At 46.4% G+C, this 18847-nt stretch overlaps 1 protein-coding gene across 4 annotated transcripts in view; it reads right to left on the minus strand.

Moving 5' to 3' along the window:
* The window catches only part of WDR86 (WD repeat domain 86), a 32680-nt gene extending 19378 nt beyond the window's left edge, over positions 1-13302 (minus strand). Inside the window, exons 1-5 of one of the 4 annotated variants that reach the window (XM_034759956.1) lie at positions 12655-13302; positions 10726-11055; positions 4528-4669; positions 1220-1643; positions 622-720 (exon numbers count right to left, since the gene is read on the minus strand). In XM_034759956.1, the coding sequence (XP_034615847.1) occupies positions 622-720; positions 1220-1643; positions 4528-4669; positions 10726-10888 (828 nt within the window). In that variant the 5' untranslated portion in view covers positions 10889-11055; positions 12655-13302. The remainder of the gene's footprint in view (positions 1-621; positions 721-1219; positions 1644-4527; positions 4670-10725; positions 11056-12654) is intronic. The other 3 variants (XM_034759955.1, XM_034759953.1, XM_034759954.1) reach the window with 3 other exon arrangements.
* Positions 13303-18847: the final 5545 nt, after the last annotated feature.

The raw sequence follows: 18847 nt of genomic DNA on the forward strand, positions 1-18847 counted from the left end.
GCTTGTCCAAACTGTTGTGGTAAGGAAAGCATGTATTTGGTTATGAATTGAAAATGTGCCCTTAGCCGTGCCCTGACATTTTTAAATGTATAGGTCTGAATCAGCTGCATCCCTACACCCTCCCCAGCGGTCTCCAAGCAGCTGCTGTACCTTCCCTGATGCAGCCGCCGCGCTGGTCGTGTGTTGCATTGCAGGGAGAGGAAAGAGTGAGTAGCTCTAGCTGCTCCACAACCTGGTTAGGTAACAGGCAATGGAAGTCTCAGAGGGAGCAGGTTGGAAGCTTGACGGGCTCTGCCTAATCCAATGAGAGCACCTAGCAAAGGACAGCCCAAGAAAGTGTGTATGGGGGGCAGGGGGCCTGAAGATGCGGCGGTGGCGGGGGGGAGGGGGGGGGGGGAGGGGAGAAGAAAACCTAAAAACCAACCACCACTCACGGCTCCCTGATTCTACTCCCAGAACAGCCTGGAGGCTACTCCAGCTTGTGCCAGCTGGCGGGGATACTCAAGAGACCACAAGCCAACTGAGGAAATCCAGAACACAGCCCAATCCTGCCACTTCATTGTCCCCACTCCCCCCAACATGTCTTTTGCACCTGGGGCCACAGGAAATGAAGTATAAAACCTGGGTATCCCAGCTGTATTCCCACCAGACACCACCCCTCATATGCCAGAGGAATCTCCAGCAGAGACTTGCAGGTGGTTTCTGCTCCCTTTTCACCACCTGAAAAATGCAAAGTGAACAAGGCAGAAAAATCAGCCCCGAACTACTCACTGTGGCCCCTCGATCTTTCTGAAACAATATGTCTGGCCCTCAGATTGAAGAGGTCTGACACCACTGATGTATGGTATTCTAAGGCAGGGCCTATGCATGTAGCACTGCCTATAGTTAAAACTACCCAACACTTTTCATTACAGTCCATTTTAATTTGCTTACACCAGTTTCTGGCTACTTTGTGGTCTGAGACTAAAGCCTGTGCTTCTTAGTCGTGCTTACTGAAACATTTTGTTTTATAGCTTGTCAGTACTGAAGCTTTTTAGCTATGGATGAGGCAACAACTGGGCAGGTTTCCTGCACGTAATTTCTGTACACTGTCTCAGAGAAACCTCTTCTGAGTATAAGAAGGTGGCTCAGTCCCCTTGGCCTATTCAGTTCTTGGCCAAGAATGGTATAATGTGGATAATCACCTCCAGGTGGCAGTATGAAACACACTGGTTCTTACCTCTAGACAGATAACCGATCCTTGATGCTCTTTGAACACTTTTAACTGCTCGCCGGTCACAATATTCCATGTTCGGATGGTATAATCTGTGCTGCCAGAAAATAACTCCCTGTTTGGAGCATCAAGTATAAGGCATAAAACAGCCCCAGTGTGCCCTAGCAGAGTCTGATAGCAACGCCCACTCGACACCCACCAGACCTTAACAGTGCAGTCTGTGCTTCCTGTCACCAGGAAGTCTCTGCTCAGTTTCTCCTGCTCCTCCTCCGACTCATCAAGAACATCCCTGGGGGAGTAGTGAGCCAAAGTCAGAACACAGTTCCGATGGCCCCGGAATTCCTGGATTTGCTTCTCCTTGTCCACACTCCAGCACCGAGCTGTCCTGTCATAGGAGCCGCTAAATAGATAGTCTTTGGCAACCAGGATCCTGTTAAAAATAAACAACTATATACACACTGTTGCTTTGTGCTTTAATCTCCACCCCCTCGCCCCCGGTGACTGCATAAAGGATACTGTACCAAGAGTGCAATGAAGCGCTAGCAGCAACCGTCCCTCAAATAATTGTTCAACCATCAGATATATTAACTATATCAGTGTGAGCCACACGCAAGGACATGGCACAGTCCTTCAGAGCCTTACCCAGTTACAAATGAAAACAGGCACATTGCAAGGCAGAAGACTACTCCATTCAGGGTTCATCAAGGTTTTCACCTTTGGTATTTGATTCTCTGCTTCTTAACATTTCCCTTCCAGTTTAGCACACCATGTTGCTAGCAAGCAACTCCAATTCCCCACTGCAGGAAGTATTTAGATTTCTGATACACTGACAATGGAAGATTCCCAGGATCATAAGATTTGCCAAACCAGATCAGAGGTCCATCTAATCTGCTATCCCATCTTCAACAGTGGCTAACACCAGATGTTTCAGAGGAAGATACAAAAAATCCCATAGTGGACAATTACATATGGAATAACTTGCCCATAAAAAAGTTTCTTCCGAATCCCAGCTAATTAGGGATTATTTATACCCTGAAGAATGAGAGTTTAATTCTTTTACAATTTTTATCCTCATTTAATTGCTGATGTTTTCATTAACTATATGAATTACATGTAAAAAAAACTACATAAAAAGAATGTTAAAGTTGCAAATATAAGCATTCAGAAGTTAGGAAACGCCAGAATTAAGGTTGCACAAGCAACCTTAATTTAGTCCTGTTGCATATGCATTATACATAATCACATGCTATCCTTCCTCTCCATCTCCTCCATCCCCCCCAAAAAACCAAAACAAGCCAAAAACAAAACCTGCTTCAGCATTTTGAAGTCATGTAACTTATTTAGGCACCTAAAATAGACTAATTTTGGGCACCCTCTAAAAAATAACCTTGACCAGCAGCGCTACCATGTGTTATTCATTAGTTATCAGTTGCTTTTTTAAACTTGTTATTTAGCAGCTCATTTTTCATTATGGCTATTTAGTTGTCCAAATGCTGGCCTAAGAAAATAGCCAACAATAACAGCAATTACACTAATCAGACATTTAGTTTCCAAGAACTTGAACCACAAATGGTTCCTAAAACCAATTATCATGCAACTGTCTGACAAACAGGCAGGTTAAAGACAACATTTAAATAAACACCTAGCCAAGGATCTCACAAAAAGAGGATAATCATCATTTTACAGATAGAGGCTACGGCTACACTAGAGAGCCGTGCACTACAGCTGCGCTGCTGTAAGCTCTCTAATGTAGCTGCTCTAAGCAGGCGGGGGAGAGCTCTCTCAACAGCTTAACTACTTCAGCCCCGGCGAGTGGCTGCTACCTATACTGGCAGGAGAAGCTCTGCCATCGAAATAGTGCTGTCCACACCAGCGCTTATGTTGGTGTAATTTATGTCACTGGGGGGTGGTTTATTCACACCCCTGAGTAACATAAATTGTGTTGACAAAAGCTGTAGTGTAGACACAGCCAGAAAAACTGAAGCAGAGAGAGGTTAAGTGACTTCCTTAAACTCTCAAAGGGAGTCAGTGACAGACGTAGGATCAGACACCCAGGCCAGCACTCCATCCACTGGACGACAGAAGAGCTGATCAAAGAGCAGCATGAAGTCCATGAAGTTCTACACAACAGTTCATAGCCCCTTCACCTTAATGAGAAAAAGCAGCTGGTCCACTTAGATCAAGAAGCCAAACATCCGAATTAGAGACAGGGCAGGGTGGGGAGAATACTTCTAACCACCTTCTTGTCCGTAAGTTAAACATGGCCCTTTGGCATCTTTCAGGCTGCAAAGGCAGCCATCTAAAATGGGCAATGTTTTGGTGTTCCTTTAATTGAAGACGTCATGAAAACTGGCTGACCCAGTATTTGAGCTCTCTCCTCCTATCTGTTTAGGGATTCTGTTACATGTGTGTATTTGTTTTTTCCTTTCAAAACAAATGCTTCAATTGCTCTATTCCTAAATAAGTAAATATTTTCCAGCAATCAGGAGAAACCCAATGATAACAAGCTAGGGAATATGCAAGTTCAGTAAGAAGTCACAGTGTCGTTTTAAACTTAGTTTTAACAATAAGGAATAAATCATTCAAACAGGACCATGTCCTTTTTGCTAACAAGAATGGCTGACACGCTGCTTTTAAAATCTATTTATCACAGACATCTGCTTTCAACTGAGCAGTTTCTTCTAGAATTCCATTCCCAGTGGCAGATTCACCATGCTGTGAGTCTTTTGCTGTTCTCCCATCTCCAGTCTATAGCTGTGTCAGCACTGTTGCTAGGATAACTCAACATTACAGCAAAGAACATGAGTAGCAGAAAGTCAAAGATTTACACAACCCATTTAGTTGTGTAATGGAGATTACTGGTAAAAAAAACAATTTACTGGTAGAGAGACAAGGTGTATGAGATAATATTTTTGTTGGACCAACATCAGTTGGAGAGAAAGACAAGCTTTCGAGCTACACAGAGCTCGTCCTCAGGTCCCACAAAAGATTCACCTCTACCTCAATATAACGCTGTCCTCGGGAGCCAAAAAATCTTATCGTTTTATAGGTGAAACCGTGTTATATCGAACTTGCTTTGATCCACCGGAGTGCGCAGCCCCGCCCCCCCGGCGCACTGCTTTACCGTGTTATATCCGAATTCGTGTTATATTGGGTCACGTTATATTGGGGTAGAGGTGTATTACCTCACCCGCCGTGTCTCGCTAACATCCTGGGACCCACAGGTCTACAACAGCTGCATACAATGTATCTGGTGTCAAGTTACAGAAGCACAATGGAATGATCCTCTTAAGTGAAGAATCTGTATTACCAACCTGTTGACAATTGATGTGTGCCCTCGGTAAATGGCCAGACACTGGCCTGTCATCACGTCCCACTTTCTAATTGTGTGATCTGCACTACATGTGAATGCAACCTCATTTTCTAAGTGGCAAAAGGTGATGTAGCTTTCATGTCCTAGGAACAATGAGGGAGATAAAAAATATTCAGTATGTTGCAAACAGAACAGATCTGGCATGCTGTGACATGTTCTCTTTAGTTTAATTAAAAAAAAAAAAAAAAAAAAAACTTAGTTTGAAATTGGCCTGATCCAAAACCCCAGACCTTAATGCTTTTGAGGCTCTAGTTTTAAAATCCACAACCGAGTTCATCACAAGCAAGAGCTCGTGGAAAACACGGCACTTTTAATTTTAAAAGCATGAACTCCATCTTTGTTTTACAGCTTCACGGGTATAAGGAATAAATGAACAGAGGCATAGGTGCTGGAACTAGGGGTGCTGGGGGTGCTACCGCACCCCTGGGCTTGAACTAGTAACAACCCAAATACATGGTTTCCGCATTCCCCCACTATAAAAATTGTTCCAGGACCACTGAACAGAGGTATGGTGGATCATTTCAAGGATTACTCTCAACCAGCTTAAGGCCCATCACTGAGCTTCTTGTTATTTTAAAGGTTATTATGGAAATGGAAACAATGAGCCAAATTCATCCTTGGTGTAACTCAACTGAAATCAATAGAGTTCAAAGGAGTAAGGAATTTGGTTCACTATATAAATACGTGTCTTTTCTCTGCTCTTTTTTAATTTGGTGAAAAAAGTGTATTTCAACACTGGTTTTTTTAGACAAACAGCAGCACTGGGCTAGTGCAGGAAATCCTGAAATACAAAAGACTAATTGGAAAGTTTAGTTACCAATCTAATTTAATAGTCCAATCAATATGAGTGAAATGCAAGCAACTAAAAGAACATGAGTGATGAAAAGTAAATCAGCTGTATTTCACCCCCCATTATATCTAATAACAAATAGAAATATTACATATGCTTTTAATGGCAATAGTAGCTCTTTAAGCAAATAAAGTAGAGAGAAAGAATAAAGGCATTGTCATTACTATTTATACAGTGATCAGAGCGTACTAGGCTTTATAGTCAGATTAAAAATAGACACGGTCCCTGCCCTAAAGAGTTTACACTCAAACAAAAGTGTGGGAATAGAGGCAAGGAGGACAAGGGTTACAACATTTAGGTTGAGCTGTTATTTGATTGTACCATTAAGTGTATTTTACTGGGACTCATGAGTTCAAGATTCAATTCCCACCAGCTCTGCCATAGCCTTCCAATTTGGCCTTGTCACAACATCTCTCTGGGCCTTGGTTCCCCATCTTTAAACTAGGGGTATAATACTTTCCCTCACCTCCCAGCCCCGCTTCGTTTTATCTGTTTAGATTGCTTACTCTTGGAGTAACATCTCTTACTATGTGGCTGTACAGTGCCCAGCACAATGGAACCCCAATCTCAGGAGGGGCCTCTAGGCGCTGTTATAATACAAGTGATGAATATTATTATTCCAGGTTGCTTGGGGTTTGTTTGAGGTTTTTGGCACCCCGGGGGAGGGGGAAAGAGGTAGAACATGACAAGCAGAAGAGGTTGGAGGGAAAGAGGAAGGAACAAAGATATGAAGAAATCCTGTCTCCTAGAACTGGAAGGGACCTTGAAAGGTCATTGAGTCCAGCCCCCTGCTTTCACTAGCAGGACCAAGTACTGATTTTGCCCCATATTCCTAAGTGGCCCCCTCAAGGATTGAACTCACAACCCTGGGTTTAGCAGACCAATGCTCAAACCACTGAGCTATCCCTCCCCCCAAGGGGAGGGAAGGGAGTAGTAGAGTAGGGAGAGTTATGCAGAAGAGGGAAATGGGAAAGGGTAGAGGTAAGGATCAGGAGGCAAGCAGACATAGTTAACTGTCAGCATTAAAAACATGTGACTTAAAACAAGTGACTAAAGATGGTCAATTAGATGTTACTGCAGTCCAGAGTCCTGAGGTGCTAGAATGATATAGAATTCTTTGATTAATGAAGGGTTCCTCTCTGACTTGTCCTGCTACATTTATCATTCTTAAATTTTTAATCCATTTTTGCTGAGTCTTATTGCAATCCTCTCAAGTCTTTCAAAAATAGAGCAAAACTGATTCCCATTAACAGCAGTAGCACCTGGACATCCTACTTTCTGGAATCCAACAACTGCTGTAGCTAATCTAGGCGCTTAGTCAAAGACTTATCTAGAAGAGGGACACACGCAATATACTGTCAGACTAACTGTAGACCATGCCGTGCACAAGATTTTGTTTATTGTTAATCTGACAGCATATTACACATCTTGTCAACTAGAGCATAAATTCTTTGCAATAAAATGAATAGTGGCTGACTTCCAGAAAGTAAGAGACCTTCCAGATGGTATCACTAGTAAAGGTAAACTGAGATGCATTTTAAGTAAATAAAAGATGGCTCTGGAGATTAGTAATGTGATACAGCACTCTTCTAGCTGCTGGCTCAATTCCAACCTAGGTCACGTGACCAACAGTTGTTATCAACAGCCAATGAAAAGCAAGCTTGATGGCCGCAGTCCAATTACCCAGAGACTATAATGTGCACCAAAAAAAACCTCACAGCAAAATTTGGCCCCCTTATAAGCAGACACAACACACTGGTCAAGAATCAGGCCATCTGATCTATACTATGAACCCTTGTACCTATGCTGAGGTTTTGTGAAAACCTTCCACCAGTGTTATCAAATGTGGGAGTGTTAGTGTAGACATCCACCAGCATCTTTATCACCATGCTACATAATTCTGCTCTGAGCAGATCTAGACCAGTGATTTTCAAACTTTGGGTCACGACCCAGTACTGGGTCGCAGAATGCAAGGCACTGGGTCACCAGAAAAAAAGTTTGAAAACCACTGATCTAGACAACCTGGTGGCTGAATTATTTCACCACTATCTACAATAGTTACTCCTGGAGGAATTCTGCACCACTGTACACATGCAAAATTCATGTCCCGTCCCGTCCCCTCAGAAAATAGATTCTGCAGGGGGGGCCTGCAATTACACCTTTCACCCACCAGGGGCTACTGTGGTGCAAGAAGAGGACAGCTGGCTCATGGGCAGAAGAGGCTGCTTTCCTCACAGCGCCCTGCCTGAGGGGACAGGTGAGGAGGCACAGGATATGTGAGGGATGGACAGAGCAGGGCACGTGGCTTCGGGGGGGTGGGGAGGTTACATAGACTGAGGTTCACAAGGGCTAGTGGGGGGGACAGACTGGGGCGGGCGCACAGGAGCTAGTGGGTGATAGCATTGAGTCACGGACTGAATGGGAGTGGGAGTGCAGGGCCACATGGGGATGGCAGAGAAGGGGTGGCTGAGTGGGGGTGCAGGAACACATGGGGACAGAGGCAGATGTGCCTGACTGAATGGGACAGGCTAGGGGTTAGCCAGGGACTGAATGGGGGAGGCTCCCCAATTCCCTAACAACCCCTCCCAAAAAACAACTGTTCCACACTTCTCCCACCCACACCCACCAACCCTCCAGGTTCACTCCCAGGCTACTTTCCAGCAATTACTTCCCTCTCCTTCAGCTTCTCTGTTACCCCGACTCCTCCAAACCTTTGCACTGTTTCTGAGAGGTGCGGGAAATAAATAGAGCCCTGCAAATCTGCGGGTATCCACTTTATATCCGTGGACCATTTTTGCAGATAGCCACTCAGATGCAGATACAAATTTAGTATCCGCGCAGGGCTCTGACGGTAAGAGCCAGGCCGGTAGCTGTGAGGAACCGTGGTGCGCACTCTCCACCTGCCCTGGGCAGGGCACCTGGGGTGCAGGGACATGGACTGGGGGCTGCTCAGGCTCCCCCACCCAGGGCAGGTGGAGGGTCCACCATGACTCCCAACAGCTGGCTCTTATTATGGCCAGGCTGCGGCTCAGAGGGCCCGTCCCCCACTGGCCGGAGGTGGGTCAGGGAGAGCCGCGCTGGCAGCTGTGGCAGACCCTCCACCTGCCCTGGGTGGGGAACCCGAGCAGCCCCCAGCCCATTTCCTTGACACCCAGATCCTCTGCCCAGGGCAGCTGGAGGGACCCAGACACCCCACAGCTACCAGTGCGGCTCTCCCCGACCCAGCTCCGGCCAGGGGTGGGAGGGTGCTCGGAGCCGCAGTCCGGCCATGATAAGAGCCCCGTGGGCAGCTGTGGGGAACCGCGGTAGACCCTCTCATTGCTCGTGGTGTGGGGGACCCGAGCAGCCCCCAGCCCGTGTCCCTGCCCGGGGCAGGTGGAGGGGCCGCGAATCCGCGGCTCGTCACAGCTGCCTGTGTGGCTTTGATCATGGCTAGACTGCGGCTCCGAGGCTCTACTCTGCCCCCTGGCCAGAGCCGGGTCGGGGAGAGCTGAGTGGGCAGCTGTGGAGAGCTGGCGTGGAGTCATAGACCTCCACCTGCCCTGCGTGGGGGGCCCGAGCAGCTCCACAGGTCACCATGCAGCAGTGACCAGTGGCGCCGGAATAGGGGGCCAGGAGGGGCCTTGCCCATCCACTCTTCTCAGGGGCGGACCCCTCCCCCTCTCCCCTGCCCCTCTTCTTCCCCCACCAAGGTCCCACCCGCCCTTCCCTCTGCCAGGCCAGCTGGAGCCCAGCCGGGGAGCTGTGGGGAGCCACAGCAGACTCTCCACCTGCCTGCAGTGCAGGGGAGGGACTGAGAGCAGCCCCCAGCCATGTCCCCACCTCCTAAGCTCCCTGCCCGGCCAAGGGCAGGTGGAGGGTCCATGATGGCTCCCCACAGCTGCCCGCGTGGCTCTCCATGACCCAGCTCCAGCAGGAGGGTGCCTCAGAGCCTCAGCCCACCCACAGCAAATAGAGCCATGCAAATCCGCTGATATCGGTGGATATCCGCAGACAACTTTTGCGGATCACAGATCAGATGCAGATACACATTTTTGTATCCAAGCAGGGCTCTAGAAATATGTTTCTTTACTGTAGTTTAAATTAACTATTACTCAAAGTTCTGTATTAATATGCCTATTAAGGAATCTATTTGTCAAAAACATTTCCTGAATCTTTTTGTTGTCTATAGTGTTGCAGATATACTTGCTGACAGGTATTTTGAAATAAATTAACAAAATAATTGAAACTGGATTATATTGTGTTATTTTGACTAATAAGATATGCAGAATTTTGAAATATTATGCACAGAATTTTTAATGTTTTGTTCCAGAATTTCCCCAGGAGTAAATAGTGCTCTGACCATCACGTACTAGAGAAACAGTGAATAATTCACAAAAACCTCATTGTAGACAAGGCTTCACTGATGGGTTAGGGTTGAGGCATCTTGGTTATGTTGTGGGGGAAGCTTGCAGTGGTGTTTGTTCTGTTGGCAGAGGGTTGTCAGTATGGTGACTTTCACAACACCAAATTTATATGATTTTTTTCCATTAAATATGATAAACTATTTCATGTAGAATTGAAACTAACCAACATACTTAAGGGAGATTATGTATGGGTAGAGCCCCAAACCCTAGCACTAAGTAGACGTGGTTGTAAATATACCCAACAGTTATTGAGTGAATTAAAAAAATAATTATAATCCTAAAGGAGTATGCAGGAAGTTATCTAAAGGGCAGCTTTACCATTGGAAATTCAAGATTTCAATTCACAATCCCCTCCTGCAGGGTTTCTGCATTCTTTAATCATTTTGAGGTTAGTCTAGGGATTGTGTAGGAAGATGTAAATCTCAAACAGGTAAAAACAATTTCAGAAGGAAAAGCCTAAAAGTTTGCATTAGATACATGGGGATGTTTTGTTCTACTGAAGAAAATCCCATTGTTCACTGAGGTCTGTTTCTCAACTGTAAGGTCAAGAAGTTCTGAATAAAAGTGAAAATTAAAAAACAAACCAACCCACAACTACACTTGGGTGAGAAGCTGAGGACTGCAGTAAGGAAGCAGAAGTTAAATTGCTGTGTTCTACTCCAGAGGCAAAGGGATTCCTCTGTGCGGTAACGTTTGAAACTTGCTTTGGGGTGAAAGAGCTTCTAGTTAATATTACTCTTACTGATTCTTAAGCATGATATTTGGCAACTCAACCTGCTCCAGAGACTGGAGAGGATAGAACATGCTGTGTCAGGTTTGTACCATACCTTAGAATAAACTGTACTTGGACTCAGAGCCTGGAGAAAAGGGACACATACTGTACCTTGAAAGTGGCCATGGCACTGGCTATCTGCTGTGCTCCAGAGACGTGCAGTGCCATCTTCACTGCCCGTCAGCAGGTGCTGCCCGTCTGGGCTCAGACTAAGCCAGTTGATGCCTCCTCGGTGATCAGTACAGACCTTCAGTGCCGAGCCACTGCTCCCCATCCTGCTGGCCGCAGCACAGGCCCCAGCAAAGGCAGAGGACCCAGACAGGGGTTGACTCACTGGCTCCACATCACTCTAGGAAGGTAGTATGAGCCTGCAGCGGGCTCCCAGAGACCAACTTCAGCCATCACTATGGCCCTGAGAAACCAACAGGCTACCCTAGTGCCCTGCAAAAATGCACAAGGTCACAGAACAGGACACACAACACTAACTGATCCTTAGCATGGATAGTTACCCTCTTCCCTTCCCCTGGCCAGGACATATTAAACTAACCAATCCCTGTCCCTTTATGAGTAAACATGGGAAATGCAGCAATTCTCACTGCTATAGGGCATGGGGCTGAATCTACGTTGCCACCTTGCCACATACACTTTATTCTGGTTATAAGAAAGGGCTTGATTTTCTGCAGTGAAGAGCACTGGTAGCTCCCACTGATCCCTCTGGCTGGCTGTACTGCCAATAATCTGGTGTCCTGACCATCCCAGAGGATTCTCATGTATCCTTGAAAGGTTTAAAGCCAGGTCTGACTAGACACAGGGGATTAACACCTTAAAGCAGCATAAAGCCCAGTCCTGACAGAGGTCAGTCTTTTCTACAGTTTGCAAAACATGTGTAGCTTGTCATGCCAATGCAGTATTATCAAACTGAACTGACTGGACATGATGTCAGCCCAGTGACCCTCGCCCTGGCCCCACAAAACCTGTCCTTTCTAAGCACCGCTCTCTCACACCCCTAACTCTGCCTTTAGCACTTATTCATCACCTTTGTGCCAAGTCCTGAATAGACACATCAGAAAAGAGGTCGTATGCCAAAGAGAGCAGTGAGAATGCCCACACCACCTCCTTTCCCATCCCAGGGGCAGGGGCCAGGGCAGGTTTGCTCTCTGTGGTGCCCCTCCTCTGAGGTACAAGCACACAGGTTTCTGCCTGCCCCTCCCACCCAGGGGAGATGGGAAACCAGGCAAGGGCTCTCCCCTCTTTCCCTGGGTTATCTCCTCACCTTTCCCACTCCCCCCAAAAAAATCTCAACCTCTGTAAAATCAAACAGGATAATAAACCCCGAATGGCTCCTACCATCAGAGAGGAGACCCCTCCCCATGCCCATCTCTGTGTTCATCCCCTCCCACCCCTCTGGCTGTGCTGCTCTCCTTCTGCCCTCCCCCGCCCCCCAGGAGAAGTCCCCTTTCAGCCCCCCCTCCCATGGCTGTGCTGATCCCCTCCTGCCTTTCCCCACCCCCAAGAGAGGAGCCCCAATCTGACTGTTCCCCACCACGCCAGTGCCGCTTTTCTCCTGCCAGCCTCCCCTCCCTTCCCGAGCAGACACCCTCCCAGGACAGCAGCGTCCCCCTCCCCCACGTCTGTGCTGCTTCCCCCTGCGCCCTCCCCCCACGTCTGTGCTGCTTCCTTAACACTCGCACTCCCCCTTTGTCTGCTGCCCCCTCACATAGGTGTCCCCCACTGCCCAACCCCCAGTTGCCCCCCATTGGGCTATTTGGCTCCTAATGCCCCCAAGCACACACCCCCTCCCCAAACAGTGCAGCCCGACTCCCCCACATACGACCCCCCCCATGCTGTTTCCTTTGACACTCCCCAGGAAAGGAGACACCCCCCCCCATAGCTGTACTGCCCCCATGTCATCCCAGGCCACCCGCCTTCCGCTTTTCCGTGCTTCCACCCCAGCCCCATACCGGCCACACACACCCCCACACCCCATGTCTGTGCTCCTCGCCACCTTCCCCAGGGGAACCCCCGATCCCCGTTCCTTACCCCATTGCAACCCGCCAGGGTGGGCGAGGACGAGCCTGTTTCCCAGCGTCCGTGGGGCAGAGGCGCCCACTTGTTGGAGAAGCCCAGAAAACAGAGCGTCCCCGGGCTCGTCTGCAGGGGGCAGAGACACGTTCCTGCAGCAGCAGCGAGATTTATCCTTTGAAACAAGGAACTTTCTCCCCGCACACTGGGAGCGGGGCAGGGAAAGTCCGGGGGGCACCGAGAAAACAAGACAAAGTCACCGACTAAAACTCACCTCCAGGCAGATCCATCGCCCTGCCTGAGGAGGGGCAAGGGAAAAACCTTGGGGGAGGGGACCCCAGCCTAGCAAGCCCCTAAAGCCTAAACTTTCCCAAGCGTGGGTCCTGCTGGGGAGATGCTCGTGGGGATGATCTCTAGCCCGGGCTTAGCCCCAGCTGCTGCAATGCAGGGAAAGAGGTTTCATGTTCAGCGCACGCTGCCTTTTGTCCGGGTCCTGGCCCCCCTTCAGCTGCGCCTGTCTGAAGAGCTTCATCTGAACTTCATGCCGAGGTCCCTACAGGCATCCCCGACCCATTCTCGCTTCATCTCCTTCCAGCGCCTTCTCCCTGGTTCTCATTAACGTGCTGGTTCAGAGCTCAGCTTGTCTGTCAATCAGCTGCGCAGGGGACCAAACCACCACCCCTCCGGCTTCCGCTAGGTCCTAGAGGAAGTTGGCTTCATCACAGGACTTTTTTTTTTGGTTTTGTTTTTTACTTCTCTAACACTTTCCATCCTAGGAATCGGAAGGGTTCTTACATGCACTAATTGTCTCACAACATCCCTGTGACATAAGGAAGCATTCTTTTTTTACCGTGCCCAAAGGCCTCAACTAAGATCAGGGCCCATTGTGTTGGGCACTGTATAAATATGTAGAAAGAGACCGTCCCGGCACCAAAGAGCTACAGTCTTAGGCCACGTCTACACTAGCGCTTATGATTGATGATTACCTGTTCTGTTCATTCCTTCTGAAGCACCTGGCATTGTTCACTGTTGGAAGACAGGCTATTGGGCTAAATGGACCTTTGGTCTGACCCAGTATGGCAGTTCTTGTGTTCTTATATCAGCGGGAGACGCTCTCCTGCCAACATAGCTACCGCTGCTCGTTGAGCTGGTTTTAACCAGCATAACATGGCTATACAAGCAATCTTACAGCAGCATCGGTACAGCTGTGCCACTGTAAGCTTTTAAGTGTAGACATGGCCTAAATATACAAAGGAGAGGAGGAGAAATAGAGATACAGAAAGGAGAGGTGATTTGATCCAACAAACCACACAGCAGGTCCGTGGCTCAATCAGGAACAGAACCCAGGTTTTTATGTAACAAATGGGCAACTGAGATGCAGAGGACAAATGACTGCCCAAGTTCACTCAAGAAGTCTGTGGCAGAGGTGGGAACAGAATGCATTTCTCCTGGTTCCCAGTCTTTTTTGGCCACAAAACCATCCTTCTAGCGCTAGGCAAGATCTGCAAGATACTGTCAGGGGACAACCCACCTTATTATTGTTATTGTATTTAGTGACAAAAATACACTAACCATTTTACAGATACATAAGAAGATAAGTTCCCTGCCCCAAAGGGTTGCTATCTATATAAATTATTCCAGTGTAAAGAAATGCACAAATTAAACATACTTCAGAAGGAATCATATTCAGTGCAGCGCATTATGGCTGACAAAAGACAGACCTAATATATCACACCCACAAAGAAGAGCATATGGTTAACTTCTTCTTCTTCTTCTTCTCTCTGTTACACCAATGTAAATCTGGAGCAACTCACTGAAGTTAATGTTAAGTTTCGACAATGTAAGCCTGATGTGAAGGCAGAATCAAGCCTAATGGCTTACCTGTAAAGGCCATTCTCTGATGACACACATTTCAACACATTCGCCAGGACCAAAACTGGGACCCAATTTTTTTTAAATGACCAGTGATTCTGGATGCCCAACTTGAGGAGTGTTGATCACTTGCCCTCTGAAAAATCAGGCCTCTTTATCATGTCTCAATTTGAGAATCCAAAATTCAAGACACCCCAAATCACTAGTTACGTTTGAAAATTTAGGCCTGGTAATCTTTTGGGCTAGGTATAGTTGCAGAAGGTACCCCAGGTTATGGGGAAGATGCACAAACATTACTTTACTATACTGCTGCAGTGTGGACGCAAGGATAAATTTAAGTGCCAGGCATATCCCCACATTTTCATTACACAAGTATAAATTTCCTGCTTAGACTGGGCCAGAGGGGATCCCTCTGTTATATCTCAGGTGGCCATGTTTTGGCTTTTGGTGAGCCTTTGGGTGTAGAAATTGTTCTGTCACTTCCTATTTTGAAGAGACATTTCAAGGCTCTATTTCAAAGGTGGTTTTCCCCTGTGATCATTATTAGTCGTGATGGATAAAATGTTCAAAATTGTCCACGCTTTTGAACATTTTGCCCTATTTTTATTACCTTCCCCCAGCCCCTTTCATCTTTTTCTATTGCTTTTATCTGCCTGAATTTTAGGATTTATTATATTTCATTGTGTTTTGTTTGTATATCACACTGCAAGGAAGGAGCAGGAAAAATATCTGTTTGGTTTTGCTATTTAAGGCCCTGATCCTGCAATGAGCACTATGTAGGCAGATTCCCTCCCTCTTGCTCAGTGCCCCATTGAAGTCAGCAGGGATCTTTAAGCAAAGAACTCACTGCAGGCTCAGGAGCCAAGCTGGTAAGAGTATCAGAGGGGGAGCCGTATTAGTCTGGATCTGTAAAAAGCGACAAAGAGTCGCTGGCACCTTATAGACTAACAGATGTATTGGAGCATAAGCTTTCATGGGTGAATGCCCACTTTGTTGGATGCATGTAGTGGAAATTTCCAGAGGTAGGTATAAATATGCAGGCAAGAATCAGTCTAGAGATAACAAGGTTAGTTCAATCAGGGAGGATGAGGCCCTCTGCTAGCAGTTGAGGTGTGAACACCAAGGGAGGAGAAACTGCTTTTGTAGCTGGCTAGCCATTCACAGTCTTTGTTTAATACTGATCTGATGGTGTCAAATTTGCAAATGAACTGAAGCTCAGCAGTTTCTCTTTGAACTCTGGTCCTGAAGTTTTTTTGCTGCAGGATGGCTACCTTTAAATCTGCTATTGTGTGTCCAGGGAGGTTGAAGTGTTCTCCTACAGGTTTTTGTATATTGCCATTCCTAATATCTGACTTGTGTCCATTTATCCTTTTACGTAGGGACTGTCCAGTTTGGCCAATGTACATAGCAGAGGGGCATTGCTGGCACATGATGACATATATTACATTAGTGGACGTGCAGGTGAATGAACCAATGATGTTATGGCTGATCTGGTTAGGTCCTGTGATGGTGTCGCTGGTGTAGATATGTGGGCAGAGTTGGCATCGAGGTTTGTTGCATGGATTGGTTCCTGAGTTAGAGTTACTATGGTGTGGTGTGTGGTTGCTGGTGAGAATATGCTTAAGGTTGGTGGGTTGTGCAGATCAAATATGCCTACAGCCTTTAGACATGGGTTACTTAATGGTTTTTTTTTTTTCTGGAAATCTAATTACCTGAATACAATTCTTATTAATACTTATTATTTCAGTAGAATATGTTTAGGCGTGCTAAGAGTGGCTGTCAAGAACTACTATATGAAGCCATTTGTAGGCCACAAGAAATTTTTTTGGTCTTACAAAACCCAGTGACAATTCTATGTATTCCTGAGCACTATCTACTAGCACCTGATCTGTTAACTAACTATTTACTATAGAGCGATGTAGAGCACTCCTGGGGTGATGGGTTGAGAAATATTAAAACTCTTTTCAATCATTTATTTCTAAACTTTCATTTTATGAAATGTTTCCCCCCCTGACAGCTAGCAACAGCTGGCAGAAAAGTGGGGAAAGGGGGGAACAGTTGTACTCAAGTTCAGGGAGCTCCCTGGACATCTGTAACTGGGGTGGAATGAAGGTGAAATGGGAAGGGGTGGGGCAGGCCCCAAATTTCTCTCAAGGGCCTGTGATGGGCTCACTCCCCCGCTCCTAACTAGAGACAGCAGGATCTAGGGGGACATTGTAATTGGCTGGGCTCCTCCTCCCTCCAGACACAACAGGATTGTAGGGGTGGGGAGGCCTCTGGTAGTGCATTTTCTTCTGACTTGTGTGAAAGCGTGATCTTGCTTGCCTGAGCTTGCTTCTAACACACAAGCTAGGCTTCCAGCCCCAACCGCAAGCTTCATTTGGAGCAGCCCTGAGGTAGACTCAGAAGAATAGCATTTTACCTCCTTTGCTGTACTCTGTACAGGATTTGAATAATGTTGGACAAACTGCTACTTTTTGTTGACGTTATTCATTTTTATTCTGAGCGGGAGAGAGGGGAAGAGATTATTCCCCCCCCCCTTATTTATATGAGCCAAATCCAAACCTGGTGTAAGCAGATGGCATGACCACAGACAATAAAGGCTCTTTTGTTGCATTAAAGAAGCAAAGCCAACAATGCTCTAAAGTAGTCAGCACTCAAGGCTCCTCTCACCCAACTAAAAACAAAAGAATAAAGTGTCTAGCAATACAAATTAACTTCCCTAGAGGATTAACCCCCTCAGCAATCCAGTTCTCTCTCCGCACATTCCAGCAGAGAGGCTTGTCTGGCTACCAGCTAAAAACATCTTTCTACTGCATCCTATCACTCTGCTTCCTAATTCAAGCTATCGAGCCTAATCAATGTCAGAACTGCTAACAATTAAATATTACCTCTCTTCTTTCCCAACCCAAAAGATTTCACAAGGCAAGCAAATCTCAGTGGTTTGAGCATTGGCCAGCTAAAACTAGGGTTGTGAGTTCAATCCTTGAGGGGGCCATTTAAGGAACTGGCGTAAAAATCTGTCTGGGGATTGGTCCTGCTTTGAGCAGGGGGTAGGACTAGATGACCTCCTGAGGTCCCCTCCAACCCTGATATTCTATGAAATCTCTCATAGAACAGCTGTCAGGGACCCAGGAGATTGGTAGTAGCATACGACACTTTCCACACTTTGGTCACTCTCTTGAGAGCAGCCACATCACGCTAGTGAATGAAAATTGTTACCTTCTGAGGTGTGTTAGATGGAGTCTCCAATGACATAGCCCCTCAGCAGTTAGGCCTGGACTAGGCTAGAAAAGTTGCACCATTGTAATTACATTAATTTAAAATAACTCTAGTTACGCTGTTTCAAACCCCTAATGTAGATGCAGTTAAACCAGTTTCTATCTTGTTAAAATTGGCTTAAACCTTCCTTAAATTGGTTTTGCTTAATGTAGTATGTTAGCAAAGAGTAAATTGGTTTAACTGCATTAGGAATTTGCATTGGTGAAACTGGTGAAATTTCTCATGGACCAGGTCTCAGAGATGGTTCTTATAGATAGGAGAAGAGGCATATTGGTTGGGCAATAAGGAAAACCCAGCTTTGTATCTGCTAAATAAATGCCAGTTCCTTAATTTCCTGCACCATCAATTCAGATCCTTTTGCCAGCATTAAATTCACTAAAAACTAAGGAAAGAAATAGTAACAATATCTCTTTTGGGCCTCCAACCACATTAAAACTCTGACAGAAACTGATCTTCTTTCAAGCCCCTATGGGCTCTGAAAATATTTGTAGGTCAGGAGTCTGGACTCACCTCAACTAATATGTTCACATTATTATGCAATGGCGTAGGGAATGTAGATCAGGAACTTCTAATCTCCCTCTCCTATAACACAAAAATAAGGAGACATTCAATGAAAATCAGCAAATTAAAAATGATAAAAGGGAATACTTTTTAGACAATGCATAATCAGTGGAAGTCATTGCCACAGGATGTTGTTGAGGTCAAGAACTTAGCAAGATTCAAAGAGGGAGATATGTATATGGATAACAGGAATATCTATAGTTATTTTACAAGATACCAAAAAAAAATACTAGAAAGAATATAAAGCCGCATGTTTTGGGGCGCAAATCAGTCTCTAACTATTAGGGCTTGTCTTCACTACTGTGAGATGGACGCTGCTGCAATCGATGCAGCAGGGATCAATTTAGTGGGTCTAGTGAAGACCCACTAAATCAATGGCAGAGCACCCTCCGGTCGACCCCGGTACTCCAGCTCCCCGAGAAGACTAAGCTAAGTCGACCACAGAGTGTCTCCCATCGACACAGCTCAGTGAAGACACCGGGGTAAGTCGACCTAA

This window comes from Trachemys scripta, chromosome 2 (genome assembly GCF_013100865.1).
Source record: "Trachemys scripta elegans isolate TJP31775 chromosome 2, CAS_Tse_1.0, whole genome shotgun sequence".
Classification (NCBI taxonomy): domain Eukaryota; kingdom Metazoa; phylum Chordata; order Testudines; family Emydidae; genus Trachemys; species Trachemys scripta.